Source organism: Carettochelys insculpta, chromosome 1, assembly GCF_033958435.1.
Source record: "Carettochelys insculpta isolate YL-2023 chromosome 1, ASM3395843v1, whole genome shotgun sequence".
Lineage (NCBI taxonomy): Eukaryota > Metazoa > Chordata > Testudines > Carettochelyidae > Carettochelys > Carettochelys insculpta.
Window position 1 is genome coordinate 231,018,461 of NC_134137.1, and position 17,186 is coordinate 231,035,646.

Below are 17,186 nucleotides of genomic sequence, written 5' to 3' on the forward strand. Positions count from 1 at the left end.
GAGGGAGGGCCAGAGGGCCTCTTTAAATACCCCTCTGAAACCACCCCCACCACCACTCATGCCTCTGATGAAGCTAGTCTTTGCCCAGGAAAACTTATGCTCCAAAATGTTAGTCTATAAGGTGGCACCAGACTTCTTCTTGTTCTAAAAACATTTGGACTATTGCTGGGAATGCTAAAGGAGGGAAACCCAGTGCTGTCTGCCACAGGAGGGCACCCCAAGACGGGCCACAGCTGGAGAATACATAATCTGTACTTTTTGCTAGTCCATCAGTTCCTCCCTCCCCCCCACCCCCTACCAGGCTCCCTCACTGTATACTGAAAAACAATTCTCCTTTGGGGAGGAGTTGGCTATTGTACTTTCCTTCTACCTGCACCACTTCCAATGCCTTTCTGCTGGTTTCCAGGGCTTCGAGTTCTGTTTCTTGAAATAGACCTGGGTAGCTCAAAAAATACATGACCCTTTAGCCATCCTGCCTTATTTAGGGGTTAGCTTGCTACTTAGGGGGGGGCTCCCTGAGGAACCCAAGGCTTTCATTTGTACTTTTAATAGTAAGCCTTTTGATTAGCTTCATTTTATTAACCCTTCCCACTTTTTTCTATAGTACCATGTCACCATGGCTCTTAAAGACTTTTGTGGCTGTTAAATCTCACTAATTATGCAGTCACTCTTTTGTTCAAATACAGCTTCTCCTTGCACAGAGCCCTGTATGTCAATTTTAACTGCCTCATCCCTTGAATGCTGTATCACTAATTGTTCCAAGAAACAATTAAGGTGTCAAGAAATTGCTTCAGTAAACCAACCTTAGCCTTAGAGCAGTTTATACAAGAGATTTAGGATTTCTATACCAAAAAAGGACACCGAACAGAATGTATCGGTGTCTACCAAATCACATTGCGTTAATGTACAACATCTGCTATAACATTACTGCAGTGTGAGTAGGTAGATACTAATGCTCTCCCTCCCAAGGGTGTCCACTTTTTTGAAAGGTCAGATACGGCATCCCTACAAGAGATGTGGAAGTCAGCTGCTACTGGACTACGTGGCTATGGCTAGCTCAGTTGGTTTCCCTTTGCTCAGTTTCACCTCATTCAGCTGCCCATTGTTCCAAGAGGAACCAGAGTCACAACACAGGGATTCACTCACTCATGTGGCAGTGACAGCAGCACAGAAGTTGCTGGCAAATGCATGCAGAGATTCCTGAGTATGGGCGGGGAGCAGTGTTCCCTTTGATCTTGTCTGCAGAATAAATTTTATCTACACAGAAATGTGCAAATCTAAAACAACAGTAGAAACAAAAACCTAGATAAACATCAGAGAGGTAGGCGTGTTAGTCTGTAGCGTCAAGAACAAGACGACGACTGGTGACACCTTATAGACTAACAGATCTTTTGGAGCATGAGCTTTCATGGGCAAAGACCCACTTCATCAGATGCATGAGTCATGATGCATCATGAACTCATGCATCTGATGAAGCGGGTCTTTGCCCACGAAAGCTTAAATACCTAGATGTGGACACTCTGCTAGTCAGCTGGACGGTGTTTAAATTTCTTCTGAGCAGGGCACAGTTTTCAGGGATCACTGAAGGGGAGATAATCAGCTGGGCAGACAAACTCAGTTTTGTCGTGGAGTCAGGACTTCTGCATTTTATTCCCAGTTCTTGAAGGGAAGAAGATTCTACTGGATTAATTCAGAGATGACTGGGCCTTAGAAGAGTTGAATCCTAAAATGAACAGTGATCTTGGGCAAGACCGTTCCCCTTCTCCAAATTTTGCCTGGTGAGGCTGAGGCTCCATCAGTGAACGGAAGACCATGTAGGAGCTTCACACATGAAAAGGACATGAGATAGCAAAGGCTTAGAATCACTTACAGCAGGGAGGTCTCAGATCTTTGGGCGGGGGGTGCCCGCCTGAAGGATAAAGAGGAGTCTCCAAGTGCTGAAGATTCTCAGATTTTACTGTTGAGGGCCTGCTTACACTTAGCAGTGCAGGGCCACCAGCACAGCACTTAGTAAAGATGCTGTCCTTGCAACTGGAAGAGCTTCTCCTTTCAGAGTAGGTATTCCACTTCACCAAGAGTCAGGCAGGTGTAACTGCATCATTCAGGTGAGTAGGATTTCAACTCCCTTGAGAACTACAGATTACTGGCCTGAGTTTGTAGTGCAGACCAGAACTTAGACATGTTAGATGAATTCTTCAATGAAGTGGCACTGAATCCCAGGGGGCATCTGTGTGTGCTAGAGAAAGATTCTGGAACCAAAAGGTGGGCACCAAGCCAAAAACTTGTTTTCCTGAACAGGACCCTGCCATCACACCATGCAGCCCTGACTGCAGCTAGGACCTAGTGCAGGAGAGCTGGCCGAGGGGAAGTTCCGGCAGGAACTCAGGACCAAATTGTCACTGCTGCAGGGTGTTGTATGCTGGAGAGTGGGTCGGGTCAGGTCCCAAAGGAAGGTCCTGGAACCCCCTGCTTAAAGCACTAGAACCCCACAGGATGCTCCCACATTGAAAACTGACTTGTTGAAGGCTCAGTAGGTGGGGAAGGGGAGTGGGACATTCCAAACACTGATGAACTTTAGGTCACCAGGTCAGTCCCTCCCACTAGCCTTAGTGAGAGATAGAGACTTGGTGCCAGCACTCACTGAAAACTGCACAACGAGGCAGAAGCAGAACTAGGAATTAACCTTCCGGCTTCTCTACACCAAGCCCATGCAGGTACACAAGAGAGGGGGCTGGCCAGCCTTATCTATGCTGCTCAGTGCAGAGAAAGAAAGTTTATTAGTAAAGCTGCTGCCACAACAAGGCCTGTTTGCTGCTGTGACTGGAGAAACACTGGCTACTTTCCCCTCCTCGGTCATCAGCCCATTTTTGCAGGTCTACTGGCAGAAAGGGGTCCCAGAGCACAGGGAGCTGGGCTGACAGGCACTTGACCAAGGGCAGCTGCCTGGGGTTGCAGCCATCCTGCAGAAGCAGCTCCCTTCCATCCTTTGCTGGCCCTGCTTACTGAGTCATAGTAAGCTGAAAAGTGGGTGAGGAGGCAAACCAACCAAGCTGTACCACACCCAACTGCAGGGCAGCCCTACTGCTGGCCCACGAGAGAAAGAAGGGGGATGAGGAGAGGGATTTAGGAAGGGTAAAGAGGCTGGAGATTGGGAAATAGGTCAGTATAAGGGCAGGACACAAAGCAAAGAGGCACAGAGGGAAACTGGCGTGGGGACAGGACAACAGAAACCAAACAGGGAGGGAGAGGCCACAGCAGCCTCTTCTGCAAAACAAGAACAAGTGGTTTCTGCCACAGAACAGTTACTAGAGGATCCAGCTCCAGGGCACTGAGCTGCAATAAATCCCTGCTTTAGACATGCAGGTAGGGCGGGAAGAATTTGATCACTGTATAAAATCTTTAATGAATCAGGAGCTAACAATCCATCCCCACAGCCCCCAGAAGAGCTGGGGGAAATACACTGGGCTGCCAGAATAGAGGGAAGACGGTCCAAAGAAAATACTCCCTCGGCAGGGCCAATAGCTGTCGCAGATGCACTATGCTAAAGCAGTTATCTCAACAAAAGGAGGAGGAAAAAGAACACTCCAGGGATGGAAGCCGGAGAGTCCCTCACCTTTAGCCTTCAAGGAGAGCACCCTGTTCCTGCAGCTCTCATGCAAGGAGACACCAAAGTCCAGAGAGGTAGTGTATCTTAGTGTCCACGCCGGTGCTGCTTCCTGGCAGGTGGCCGAGCTCCCAGACTTCGGGGAAAGGGCCTCTTTTTGTCTCTTTGCACAGAACTGCCCTTTGAAGAGGGCTGCTGCTTCTTCTGCCCCTTCGACTTCTCAAGCTTCTTTCTTTTAGCCTGTGGCTCTGCTGCTACTTCTGGAGCACACGCCAGACTTGCTGTTTCCACAGACTCCTCATCTAGAAGAAACAAGAGTCAGACTGCAAGGAGCAGCAGACGCTCTGGTAAAACAAGCAGTGCTGCTTAGATGGTGAGGGCTCCACTGCTCCCAGCCAGCCAGCGCAGCACCTGAGCACAGTAGATTGGGGCGGCTCTGTAATTCGGTTACCTTTCTGCACTTTGGGGATGGCATTGGAGAACTTCTTGAGTTTGGCAATGAAGAATCCATCCATGTTGTGGGTGTGAGGGTAGAAACGCCGGGTGGATTTGAGGGATGGGTGGAAGCGTCGGTCTTGGAACCTTGGGGTGAGAGAAGAAAGGAAATACTAGTTTGCCCTAAAGAAGCCTGAGGCTATATTCAGAACAAGCCTCCCTCCTCCCAGAGGTGCTCACACACACACCTGGTGAACCCTTCCTTGCCAAAGTCCAGCCCCGTGGGCACCAAGCGAACATTGCGTTTCTTCAGGGCATAATCTACAACCCACTCATTCTCTTCCACCTGCCGGAAACCAAGCATTAGAGACTGACTGTGGAGCCTCCCAGCCTGAGAAGTCACTCGGCACACGGCCCGGCACCCAGAGGTAACTCACCAGAATGGAGCAGGTACAGTACACTATGTAGCCCCCAGTTTCCGAGGCAGCATTGACTGAGTCAATAGCACTGAGCATCAGCTCCTTCTGCAGATGAGCGCAACGCAGCACATCTCGCTCATCCTGAGACAGACAGACAGAGGGGGTTAGAGCACTGTCCCAGCCCTCTCCCTCCCCTAGCCAAGCACCTGGAATCACCCTGGCCTGCTGCAAATATGGGGAGGAGGTGCCACCGGTGGCAGGGTGGCAGGGTAGCAGGACGGAGGTGGGCTTCTACCCCCTAAACCTGGTCTCATATGCAAGGCAGGCCGGCCAGTTTCTTCAGGTTTCTATGGCCCAGGCATCTTAGTGCAAGGCCAAGAGTCAAAGTCCCTCTCCATATCCTGTAGCCAAGTTCGTATCTCACTCTTTATCCTCCGCATCACCCAAGCTCCTTTCCCATCTTCTACTGAGCAACCCTGCCCAGGGTACTCACCTTGTTGGTTTTGACAGCAGGGTCCTTGGAGATGACCCCAGTGCCACTGCAGGGAGCATCAAGCAGGACACGGTCAAAGCCTCCCAGCACCTGGAGGTGGGTGGAGAAAGATGTCCTGTCCGTGAAACTTGAGAGCAAGACAACATGACACCAGGAAAGTGGGGGAGGGGTGCCTGTCAGAGGGATGACCCATTCATTGCCTTCTCCCCAACCCCACGGGCGCTCCTTTCTCAGGAGTCACCCACCCGCCGCGCCCAGTCAAGCCCCAGCCGGGTTCCATAAAGCCTCCTGATGCACGCAGGGCAAGCAGCGAAACTTCCCAGCGGCCGCGCGTGTACCTTGGGGAACTGGCGTCCATCGCAGTGGCTCAAGACGGCGTTGGTGACTCCCAGGCGGTGCAGATTCCCCACCACGCTGCGCAGCCGCTCGGCGCTGCTGTCGTTGGCCAGGATCACACCTGTGTTCTTCATCAGCTGAGCTGCCAGGGGAAGAAGAGGTCACATCTAGAGCCAGATATTGCGCAGCCCCTGCTTCCCATTAGCAAGAAAAATAACCTCCCCGCTTCCTCAGGGGACCCCTTGCTGCCCCTCCTTTTACTGGGCAACCCATCCCCCATCTCCCCCTATTTTCCTGCCCCCAGGCAACTCCTTGACTTCTTTTTCACAGGCTCTCCTCCCACACTCCACAGCCTCCCTTATTCCACCAAGGTACCTATGTAGCTGGTCTTGCCCCCTGGGGCACAGCACATGTCCAGGATGCGTTCATTTTCTTGGGGGGCCAGAGCCATGACAGGGAGGAGGCTGGATGCTCCTTGTAGCATGTAGTGTCCGGCCAGGTACTCCGGGGTGGCACCTGGGGAGTTTGGGGGGTGGGGGGGGGCAAGGAACAGAGCCATGAGATGCAGCCAAGAAAATGAGTCAGTCAGCTCAGCCCTGTGAAGCTAGGGTCTCACCGACGGGCACAGAGGAGTCATAGACGACAAGCCCAGTTTTCGACCATTTCCCCAGGGGGTCAAGATTCACGCCACGGTTAATCAGGGCCTGAAGGATGAAGACACAAGGGTGAAAACATTGCTCCATAACTGGGACAGAGGTTGAAGGACCATGATGCATCGCTCACCTGTGCCAGGTCTCGCCGCCGCGTTTTCAGCGTGTTTGTACGAAGCGTCACAGGGCGAGGAACCTCATTGGATTCCAAGAAGTTGATGAGCTGTGTGGACAGAGTCAGAGCTCAGGGCCAGAAGGTACCACCAGATCACTCAGTCTGTCGTCCTGTGCTTCACAGACCGCCAAACACCTCCCAGGACTTGCATGCTACGCCCGACAACCAAAATATTACACCTGTCAGGAGACCAGGTTACCATGGGCCACAGACAGAACAGGAGGGACCAAGATGCACCAACGCCAGAGGTCTGAGCAGTGGCAGTGAAGCAATTAAGGGAGATGTACCCAGCAAATGACCCATACCTACGTGCTGCTGAGGAAGGCAACCTCGTCTCACCCTCAAATCACTCCCAATCTGGGGGAAATTCCTTCACAAACTTACATAAGATGATCAGTTAGACTGAATGCACGTAGCAAGAGCCAGTTAGCCAAGCACCAGAGAGAGAATAATCAAAGCCACCTCTGATCCCCTGGCCCTTCTCATCCACCGCCCCTTCTGCAGCTGTGGCAATCTCTGCTGCTCAGAGGAAGGCAAAAACAGTCTAGAAGACATTGCCAAGGAGGGCATCCCTCCTGGATCCCTACATAAGATCAGCTGAATCCAGAAGCATACATTTTAGAAACATCTGACACGAACCAGAAGGTATCCATTGGTACCCCGCCATATAATTCCAGTAATAAATTTACTTCCCTTGTTTCCCCTCTCAGCTTCTAGAATCTGTTCCAGCAAACCTCCTGCTAATTTTCAGCCTGAATTTGTTCATGGCTAGTTTATATCCATTTTTTCTTGGGCCAACACTGTCCTTTTGCTTAAGCAGCTCTTCACCCCCTCTTGAGGTCTACCCCCCTCAACATCTATGTACCACAATCATATTCTCTCTCAGCCTTTGTTTTGCTAACAAGCCAAACTCTTCAACTCTCCTTTCCTAAGCTAGGCCCTCCGTCTCCTGTTTGAATTCATCTTTTCAGAATATGGGTGACCAGATCTGCCCACACGCCAAAGAAAATCTCACTAGTTCCTTGTATACCAGCATTACAACATCTATCTTTACTGGAAATGCCTTGCCTGACATCTGAGGATTGCGCTGGCCTTTTTCATAGCCACGTCATGTTGGTGGTTCAGTCACCAGTGATCTAGCTATGCACCTAAGTCTCTCTGCTCCTGCCACTGCTTCCATGTGATGAGTTCCTAGCTTATAGCAGAAATTCTTGTCAGACTGTATGTGCGTAAACTTGCATTCCATACCATTAAATTCCACCCCATTTCTATTCCTCCAGTTTTTAAAGGTCATCTTGTTTCTGTAAAACATTCTGAAACGCCTCTATACTGATTTCATTAGCACTCTTTGCACCAAAGTCATTAGTAAAAATATCTACCACAAGCCCCAAGTCCAATCTTTGAGAAATTGCACCTGTAACCCCTCTCTCAGTCCAACTTGTTGCCGTCTCTGCTTCAGCCGGTTCCTTATACACCTGTACAAACCTTGGCATCGTCCCTAATTTAACTAACGTTGCATGCGGTACCATGTTAAATGCTTTACTGAAGCTCAGGTATAATCTATTGTACTTCCCCCATCTTGAAGAAAACAGTTATCTTCTCGGAAGAAGAAAAAAAATCAGGTTAGTTTGCCATGATCTGCCTTTGCTAAAACCCACATTGCATTAAATCCAATTGACCGTTTATTGACCCCCCACCAATGTAATTCCTGTCTTCTTCACAACTTGCTCTAAAGCCCTGCATGGTACCAAGATCAGAGTACAAGGTCTACAATCACCCAGATCACCTCTTCGCCCTTTCTTACATGTGCGTAAGGTAGCTATTTTCTCCAGGGGAAGAAAGGGAGGAAGCAGAACGAGATGAAGAACAGGGAAAAGCAGCAAGAAATCCCACAACCTGGGAGGAGGGTGGGCAGATGAGTGAACACCAGTCACTGTGGATAGAGGCCAAGTGACTCCACAGGCATACATGAGCCTTAGTGCAGTTCATACCTCAGGGAGAGGGAAGAGTTCCATGAGTTTCTTCAGCAAGAAGTCACTGTAGGAATAGTAGGCAGCCAGGTCACGGCGCAGCAGAGCAAGGTACTCCTGCCGGGCACGCCCCGCCTCCCGCTTTGCGCTGAAATCCTGCAGCACCTCCACATTGTCCTTGATGCGCTGATAAATGAGGTGCAGGTCAGGGGGCTCAGCAGGTAACAAGGCAGTTAAGGAATCAAGAAAAAAAAGGCACGATCCTGGGCATTGCTCAAATGTGAATATTGTGGGCACACCATGCCATTCCATGCACTGGTACCATCAGTATGGGGTGGACAAGAAAAAGGCCGAGGCTCATGGCTACTATCTATATTTACCTTTGCCACAGGTGCTGGGTGATCACAGCCCTCGTTGGTCAGGAATGCTGTTTGTGGCCAACGAGAGGTGTGATCACTTGATACCTGTGGAGGAGCAGATAAATATAGCAGTGGTGGCTGGTCAGGGACTAACCCTGGTGTACTAGACCAGCCTGCATGCCAGACATTTGCCCACCCCTGCTCTTACTGCACAGCTTTTAGGCTACATATGTGGTGTCACAAATGATTCCATTAGGCACAACTGTGCTCGAAAAGGTGACACACACGCTGGTGCTACGGCTCTTGTGATTCACTAGTGCGGCCTACCAGAACCGAAACACCTCCGCTGTGCAACATATGCGTAACCCAGCATGGTTCTCTGCAAGCCGGCGCGTGCCCAGCTGTGCCACGGAGATAGCGTGTGCGCGCCACACACACCAGAGGGAAGGATATTCTCTCTTTCCATCTCTTCACCACTGGGCAACACAAATTGCTCATCTGCCTCCAAATTGAGCTGCAGGCCTGTGTCCTCCTGTTCCTCGCTCGGGCTCTTCCTTCCTTCTGCTGCCCGCTCCTCCTCCTCCTCTGCTTCACTGTCATCCTCGCTGAGACCGTCCCTGCGCCCAAGAGAGGGAAGGGTTTGCATGTAAGCATGGGAACCTCCCATCAGAATCCTGTGGGCACTTCTGGTGCCCACGATTCTAGAAGGATGGTGATAAATTGGAATGGATTCAAAGAGCCACGAGAACGAGGAAAGGATTAGAGAAACTGCTGTCTAGTGATTGTTAAGCTAAATATGTAGACTCAGAGACAGTTGACAGGTGAGTTGATGACACAGTTTATAAATACCTACAAGTGGATCAAATATTTAACAATGGGCTCTTGAACTTAGCAGAGACAGGCACAACACAACCCAACGGCTGGATGCTGAAACTAGACAAACCTAGGGTGGAAATAATTAGCCGTTGGAACAATGTATCAAGGGCGACGTTGGACTCTCTTCCCAGGCAACATTTAAATCAAGAGTGGTTGTTTGGGTAAGGAAGATGCTGTCGGATCTCTGGCCTGTGATAACACAGGAAGTCAGGCCAGCTGATCACCAGGGTCCCCACTGGCTTTGGAATGTAGGCCAAATGGAAACGTGGGGACATGGAAGACACACAGTCTCACCTCGGACCAGGGAAGACCCTGCTGACCTCCAGGTTCCTGAAAGCCTCACCTGCCAGACTTCTGCTTCCGGGCAGCTTGTTCAATGGGCAACAGCTAAAAGAATCACAGGAGAGTTAGTGAGACTTCAGGATGGCAGCTTCCTGCCACCTCTGTTCCTGTCCCAGTAAAATCCACTCACACCACATGAGAGCCCAAACAGAGCAGCAGGCACAGGCAGGAGAAGGTATCCTATGCCTCGACCCACCTCCACTCAAGGTCTCTCGCCCATGGGAATAAAGCCTCAACTGCCCCCACACCCTCCAGGCCTCCTCCATCTGCAAAGATTGGGTCCTGGTGCCTGAGCCCCACAAAACCTCCAGATGGGGAAGCCTCAAGTGTTTGCAGTGACGTGAAAGTTGTCCTCTCCTACCTCCTCTTCCTCAGAGGACAAGGCTCCGTAATCATCCACCATTTCCTCACTGCTCCCGTCGTCATCTCCCATGCTCTCCCAGTCATCCGCCTCTCCATCTCCCTCACTGTCAATGGACTCCAGAAGCTCCTCTTCACGATTCCCAGCAGGCTGCGTTCTCTTGGCTGGGATCAGCATGTGGGAGCTGCTCACTTCCTCGGCCCCCCTGCATTTTCTTCCCTTCTGTGGGGATGGCGGCTCTGCGGCTGCAGGCAGAATACAAGGTTAATGATTCACAACCACCTTCAGAACCATCTCATCCTATACTGTGCAAAATGGGAGGGCTTGGGAATGCATTCTAACTTCCAGCTAGGAGGGCCAGTTAATTCTGTCCTTCAGTTTCCCGAAGCTAACACTGGTTGCATGTAGTTGCTCCTTTTGCCCTTCCGTTTACCAGGGCAGGGAGGAGAAGCAGCCCTTTTAGTCTTAAGCGCATGGTGTGCTAGGAGCTGTTAGTAGTGAAGGAAGGTCACAGAACAGCGTTCTACATTTTTAATGGAAACCGTGAGCCTTACAGCAGTCAAAGAGAAGCAGGTCTTGTGGAAGGCAGCAATGGGCTGTGACTATACAGATCGGGGTCCAGTGCCTGACATCTCCATAGACTTGTGTGTCTGGGAACCTGTCTCATTTCCACCAGGCGTGGTGCCAGCACTCATGGACACCTCCTTTCTCTGAGCCTCAGAATTCAGGAACGCCTTTCACTATGTCGCAAAGCATTTGGTGCAATGAACCTGTGATCTTGGTTAGGACCGTTAGCGAAGTCTATACCAGCGTTCCCTGAAAGGGGAGCACTTCGGCAGCTGCCCAGGAGAGATGCAGGTGCTGCCCAGTGCGTTGGCAAAGCGCCCACAGCCGGCAGCACGTGTCTCTGGGTGGTGCACATCTGCACATGCCTCGACGCACAAGATTTATTCTGCCCATAGACTGAAAAAGTTAGAGGGAACACTGGTCCACGCCAAAGCTGGAAGGGCACCTGCCAGCCCAGGCTGAAGTAAAAACCATCAGTGTACACCCCAGTGCCACACAGTAGAGGCCCAGCCTAGCTACCCACACGGGGACCCAGGCAGGCAGGCAGGCAGGCAGGCAATCTCCAACTTGGGGAGCTAGCCTGAGCCACTGCCTGTGCTGCAGTGTTTACACTGCTATTTTCAGAAAGCAAGAGCTCTCAGAGCTCACACTAGTCTGTCTACCTGGGCTGGGAGGCTCAACTGCAGCTGTAGCACAGACATAAGCCTGCCCATAAATACAAACTCAGCATTCTTATCATTCAGTGGTTCTTAAAGTCTGAGAAGTGATCTGTACTTTTGCATTAGGCCCAGGTTATTGTGCACCCCACGGTCCTATTGGGAAACCATGGAGGGGGCAGACACAGCCCGCCCATAACTAAAACATAGCTCCAAATAAATTCGGAGGACAACTAAAAAGAGAACAGGACAGGAGTTGGGGGGGCGGGTCAAAGGTTCAAAACAAGGGAGCCAGAGGGAGACACCGAGCAGAGAACCCCAGACAGCGCCCACTGCTCCCCAAAGGCTTCAAGGGAGTCAGTGGACGCCGCCCAGAGGAACTCTGCCCGAATTTGTGAGCGGAGGGCAAAGCGGAAATAGGCCCCACAGTCGCAGGTCTCCCCCTCAGCCAGCCTCCTCTCCCTGGTATTATAGATGGCTACTTTAGCCACCGCCAGGAGGAAGCTGACAAGCAGGTCCCGCAACTTAGTGGGACCACGGATGGGGTGTGCCAGGATCAAGAGGTGTGGGGAGAAGCACAGCCAGAACCTCAGTAGGCCCAGGTTATTGTGCACCCCACAGTAAAGGGCTAACAGCTTTGCATTTGAAGCTTTTATGGGGAACCAGCACAGAAAACAAATCTGACGTGCTCCCAGTGTTACTGAAGAGATGGTTTTAAAAATCCAGGTTTTACAAAACATAATTTGAGCCAAGTCTTAGTGCTATGCAAAGCACATGTTTAAAGGTCTAGCTACTAACGATGCCCACAATACTCTGGAGGTCACAGGACAGCAGCAGAAAGAGATGCTCACTCCTTGAAAGGATTGAAGCTATACCAGAGTGTTACTCTGCTCACAGCTGGGGATGAAAGCAAAGAAAATAGCATCAACACACTGCAGAATTAGAGCAAAGCACTTAGAACATCCAGAACTTTTCACTGGGGAAATGCTTTAAAATAACCAAAATCAACTCGTTAAACACACACCTGTGCTGGTGCCATCCAGCCCCTCCTCATCTGTTAGCTTCTTTACTTGAAGCGGATTCTTTCTAGCTTGGACTTTTTCTGATCTCATTCGTCTCTTTGCAGCCCTGAAAACACATGGAATAGCAAACAAAATAAGTGAATTGACAAATCTTACCTCAGAGAGCCCTAGTAACTCCCTCTAGCCCATCACATCACTCTGACTTGGTTCAGCCAGATTGCAGCTAGTAACCTAGAATTTACCCTCTCTAGAGGAGAATTTAATTGGTGTACTTGTACACTCACCTTTTTCGACCATGGCTGGATAATTTTTTTCTGATGTTATCAGTAGCTAAAAACAAAAAGGACAGAAAATTAAGGAACTGTAAACAAAGTACAAACAATGGGATAATGCCCTTTTTAGAAGCCTATGTAGGTGTGATTTATGCAGGAGCAGGAGAAGTGTGTGTGTGGTGAAGGAAGTACAGAAAATGATAGAGGGAAAAAAAGACACTTACCTGGGGGAAGAAATTTGGCTAATTCTACCTCTGCCCCCTTCTGTTTGTGGGCTTTGCGCCCTGGGCCACGTTTCTCCTTCCTCAATACATCAAGTTTGCGCCCCATAGTACTGTTCACCCTGTGGGGTAAGCCAAAGAAGACTGAGATGAAAGAAAACATAATAGACCTTACACACGCATTTGATCACATGGAAAACTCAGGGGCGATTCCTTTAGGGCCACAGTTCTTCTGCCTGCCTGCCTTTGTCTAATACAATGATTCTCAACTAGGGGTTGGCACACCCCCGGGGGGGGGGGTACAGCATTTTTCAGAGGTTGTGGGGAACCATTCAACTCATCTAGATACTAGACTAGTTTTACAGCAGGCTACATAAAATGCAGTAATGAAGTCCGTGCAAACTAAAAATGCAGCTACTTGTTTACACTACTCTGCATACACTAAGGACATGCAAATTATTTTCCTACGATTTTATAATTCTAGGGTACGAAGCGAAAGGCAGCAATTTGCCAGCGCTCGTGGGCTAGGACGCTCTCCTACTTTGATGTCAAGTTTTATAAGCAAGCAGCTTTTAAGCGTGGTGAACCCCGGCCTGCTGAAGGGGGCCCGACAGCCTGGCAGATTTAAGCCAGCGATGTAACACACTCCCAGCTCCAGCCCCTGTACCTCGTTTCGGAGATCTCGACTCTCTCTTCTAGGGAGCCACTGAGGTCAGGGTCTTCCCCAAGCCCTCAGCCCCAGACAGGCTCAGAGCCCTTCCCGCCCCAGGAGCAAAGGGGCCCGCCACCCGCTCTAGCGCTCTTCCCCCTCCCGCAAGCCGCTGCCGCTTCACCCCTTCGCCCCTTACCGCGCGGCTAAAGCACGTGGGCAGAGCTCCTGGTGCGGGCGAGAAACAGCCCCCACCCCTCCAACCTACCTTCCGACCCACGTGCGCCCACCGCTTCTTCCCGGGGTAACCCCGCTCTGCTCTGCGCAGGCTCAGCTGAGCTCGGCTCCTCCCCCGCCCTGCGATTGGCCAGCCGCCTCGCTCTCCGCCATTGGCCACTCTTCCCCCCTCAGCCAATGATTGCTCCAGCTGGCTCGCTCAACGCGCACGCGTCTACTCCTCGCGCCGAGAACGGGGCGGCGCGGGTGGAGTCTCCGGGACCCGGTCTGATTTGTTTCGGATTAAGGGAGGCGCGTGCGAATGCAGGGTGCGAGAGCGATTCTGGAGTAATTCCATGTGTAGCCGAACGAGGATGACCCCATTGCCCCATGGCAAATAGGGGACACCAGCCTCTGGGGATGGGGCCCTGGCTGTCTTCCCTGGCAGGGCTCCTTGACCATGGGGGCTGCTGCCCCATAGTAAAAGAGCGGGGATGGGGCCTCTGCAACCCTCTGATCAGGGGGAGTGGAGGGCAGGGACTCCGGACCCTCCTGGCAGGTGCGTGCTGAGAATAGGGGCTCCACTGCTTGCTGGCAAGGGGGTTTGGGGAGGCCATCCCACAGAGGAGCTTCCCCACAGTAGAGCTTCCCCACAGTAGGAGCTGCCTCCCCAAGGTGGGGGACGCCAGGGAATGAGGCAGCTGCACCATGCAGGGGTTCCCTGGCAGCAGGACTTGCCTCCTCTAGGCATGGGGTACCAGGGAAGGAGGCAGCTGCCCTGTGTACTCACCTGCAGCAGGGGCTGCTGCCATGGGGCGCTGCAGAACAGAGCAACTGCCTCATGGAGGAGCTCCCCTGCAGTAGGAGCTGCTGTCCTGAGACACCAGGGAACAGGAGCCCTACAAAATATGGGACAATTTGCCAATTTTCTTTTAAAAAAGTTTGAGACACACCTTAAATAAGAGTCTGACCCAGTAAAAATGGGATGGTCACCTTGGCTACGTCTACACTAGCCCCAAACTTCGAAATGGCCACGCAAATGGCCATTTTGAAGTTTACTAATGAAGCGCTGAAATACATATTCAGCGCTTCATTAGCATGCAGGCGGCCGCGGCGCTTTGAAATTGATGCGCCTTGCCGCCGCACAGCTCGTCCAGACGGGGCTCCTTTTTGAAAGGACCCCGCCTACTTTGAAGTCCCCTTATTCCCATGAGCTGATGGGAATAAGGGGACTTCGAAGTAGGTGGAGTCCTTTCGAAAATGAGCCCCGTCGGGACAAGCCGCGCAGTGGCGAGTCGCATCAATTTCGAAGCGCCGTGGCCGCCTGCCTGCTAATGAAGCGCTGAATATGCATTTCAGCGCTTCATTAGTAAACTTCAAAATGGCCATTTGCGTGGCCATTTCGAAGTTTGGGGCTAGTGTAGACACAGCCCTTAAGGCAAATCCACATGACTGCCCAGCTGTAAAGGCTGCACTTTGGGTCTGCCCTCAGAGATATGGCAGTGCAGTAGTCAGGAAAGCCTTGAGAGAGCAGCCCCTGCTGACCTCGTTGGCGAGGCTAAACCCACACCCAAGTCAAGGGATGGAGGAGGTACTATGCCCAGAGTTCAGCAGCACAGGCTACATCATCTTCAGAGGGCACTGCTGCTCCACCTAAGTTGGCAGAGGCTCCACGGCATAGACCCTTATGGTTTGTTCAACTGTAACTTAGACTTGTATAAATTGTAGCTTAAAGAAATACCTTGTTTTTCTTCACAGGCTGTAGAGTTAAAATCATTGACAGATGACATGGCTGTGCTTACTTGTATCCAAACATCACATGGCCATGAGATAGCACTTTTGGCCAAGCAGTTGCTCCAAAGTTTGGGAGAGGGCTGTATATGCACTCTTACTATTTATGGGCCAGGTCAGAGGAATGAGCATGCTCTGCTATAAAAATGACAGGAGTTTGATAACTCCCTACCCTAGGTGGAGCCTTGCTAGAAGCAGAGTCAAACAGGTAGCTCTGGCCAGGCCTATGCTGACAGCAACATGTGGGTCAATCCATTTGCAGGGCATTGGCAAAGACTAGAGGACGGCTGTAGGTGTACAGCTGTCTGTATAGGTTCTCTTACTGTCACCTTGGATATGTCAACACTGCAATGAGACACCTGACCCATGTTATGGAGGTAGGTAGAGTCCAAACTCTGACCCCATCTCCCATGCTCAGTCTCCTGAAGGAAATATCTACACCGCAATTAAGCAGACCCTTCCTGTGATTCAGCTAGCACCTGATGGCTACAGGTTTTTATTTGCAGTGAGAGGCCTCTTACACTGCTCAGCATTTATAAAGGCACAAGCACACACCTGCCCCAACCCCCAAAGCAGGAAGGCCTCAAGCCAGCTCTGGTCACTCCTTACTGGAGCATTAAGATGGAATAATTAAAAAAGGGACAAGCCTATCTTACTGCCTATATATAAATCCATGGTATGCCCACATCTTGAACATTGAATACAGATGTGGTCACCTTATCTCAGAAAGATATTGGCATTGGAAGACGTTCAGAAAAGGGCAACTAAAACGATCAGGGCTTTAGAACACGTGCCATATGAAGAGATTAAAAAGACCTGGATTTTTCAGCTTAGAAAAAAGGAGACTAAGGGGATACGACAGAGGTCTATAAAATCACTGATGGGGAAAAAGTGAATAAGGAAAAGTTATTTACTTGTTTCCCCAAAACAGAACTAGGAGTCACCAAATGACATGAATGGGTAGCAGATTTACACAAAAGGGAATCTTTCTCCACACAGCGCATAGTAGGCCTCTGGAACTCCTTGCCAAAGGAGGTTGAGAAGACCAAAGACTTTAAAAACAGGGTCAAAAAAGAACTAGGTAAATTCATGGAGGTTAGGTCCAATCAAAGGATGTTGGCCAGGATAGGTAGGAATAGTGCCCCTAGCCTCTGTTTGCCAGAAGATGGAAAGGGAGGTCAGGCAAGGGATTGCTTTGGTGATCACCAGATCTGTTCCCTCTCTAGGGCATCTGGCATTGGTCTTCATTGCTAGATGGACTTTGATCTGACCCCCTGTGGCTGTTCTTTTGAGCAACAATGTGGAATGACAGATCACACGAATTACAGTTTGGCTGGAAAGGAAGCATGTACAAGCAGCTGCTGCCACAAGGCTCTGACCATTTATCTACTTTATGTTCCTCAGAGACAAGCCTTGTGTTACAGCATACCAGGCACTTGGCCCCTGGGCTATGCCGAAGAACAAAAGACATAGTAACACTAAGGCTGTGTCTACACGGGCACAAATCTTCAAAACAGCCCTATTTCAAAGATTACTAATGATTACTTGGCATTAGGACACTTCCAGCTGTGGGTCGGCTATATGGGGGTCCTTTCGAAAGTACCCTGCCCATTTCGAAATCCCTGTATTCCAATCAGTGAGCGGGATAAGGGGATTTCGAAAGGTGTGGGGTCCTTTTGAAAAGGACCTGTGTAGCCACATGCTTTCAAAGCGCTGTAGCTGGAAGTGTCCTAATCTAATGAGGTGCTGAATATTCAATTCAGCACCTCATT

At 50.6% G+C, this 17,186-nt stretch overlaps 1 protein-coding gene across 1 annotated transcript; it reads right to left on the reverse strand.

The window, feature by feature from the left end:
* Positions 1-298: 298 nt before the first annotated feature.
* Positions 299-13,717, reverse strand: NOP2 (NOP2 nucleolar protein). The gene is made up of 17 exons (XM_075001315.1): positions 13,676-13,717; positions 12,762-12,880; positions 12,550-12,595; positions 12,268-12,371; positions 10,021-10,265; positions 9,661-9,704; positions 8,895-9,058; positions 8,104-8,303; positions 6,071-6,160; positions 5,904-5,991; positions 5,663-5,803; positions 5,290-5,429; positions 4,952-5,041; positions 4,477-4,599; positions 4,288-4,385; positions 4,056-4,186; positions 299-3,906 (listed from the first exon to the last, which is right to left on the reverse strand). Exons 2-17 carry the CDS (start codon positions 12,865-12,867, stop codon positions 3,692-3,694), a joined length of 2,025 nt encoding a protein of 674 aa, XP_074857416.1. The 5' UTR covers positions 12,868-12,880; positions 13,676-13,717; the 3' UTR covers positions 299-3,691.
* Positions 13,718-17,186: the final 3,469 nt, after the last annotated feature.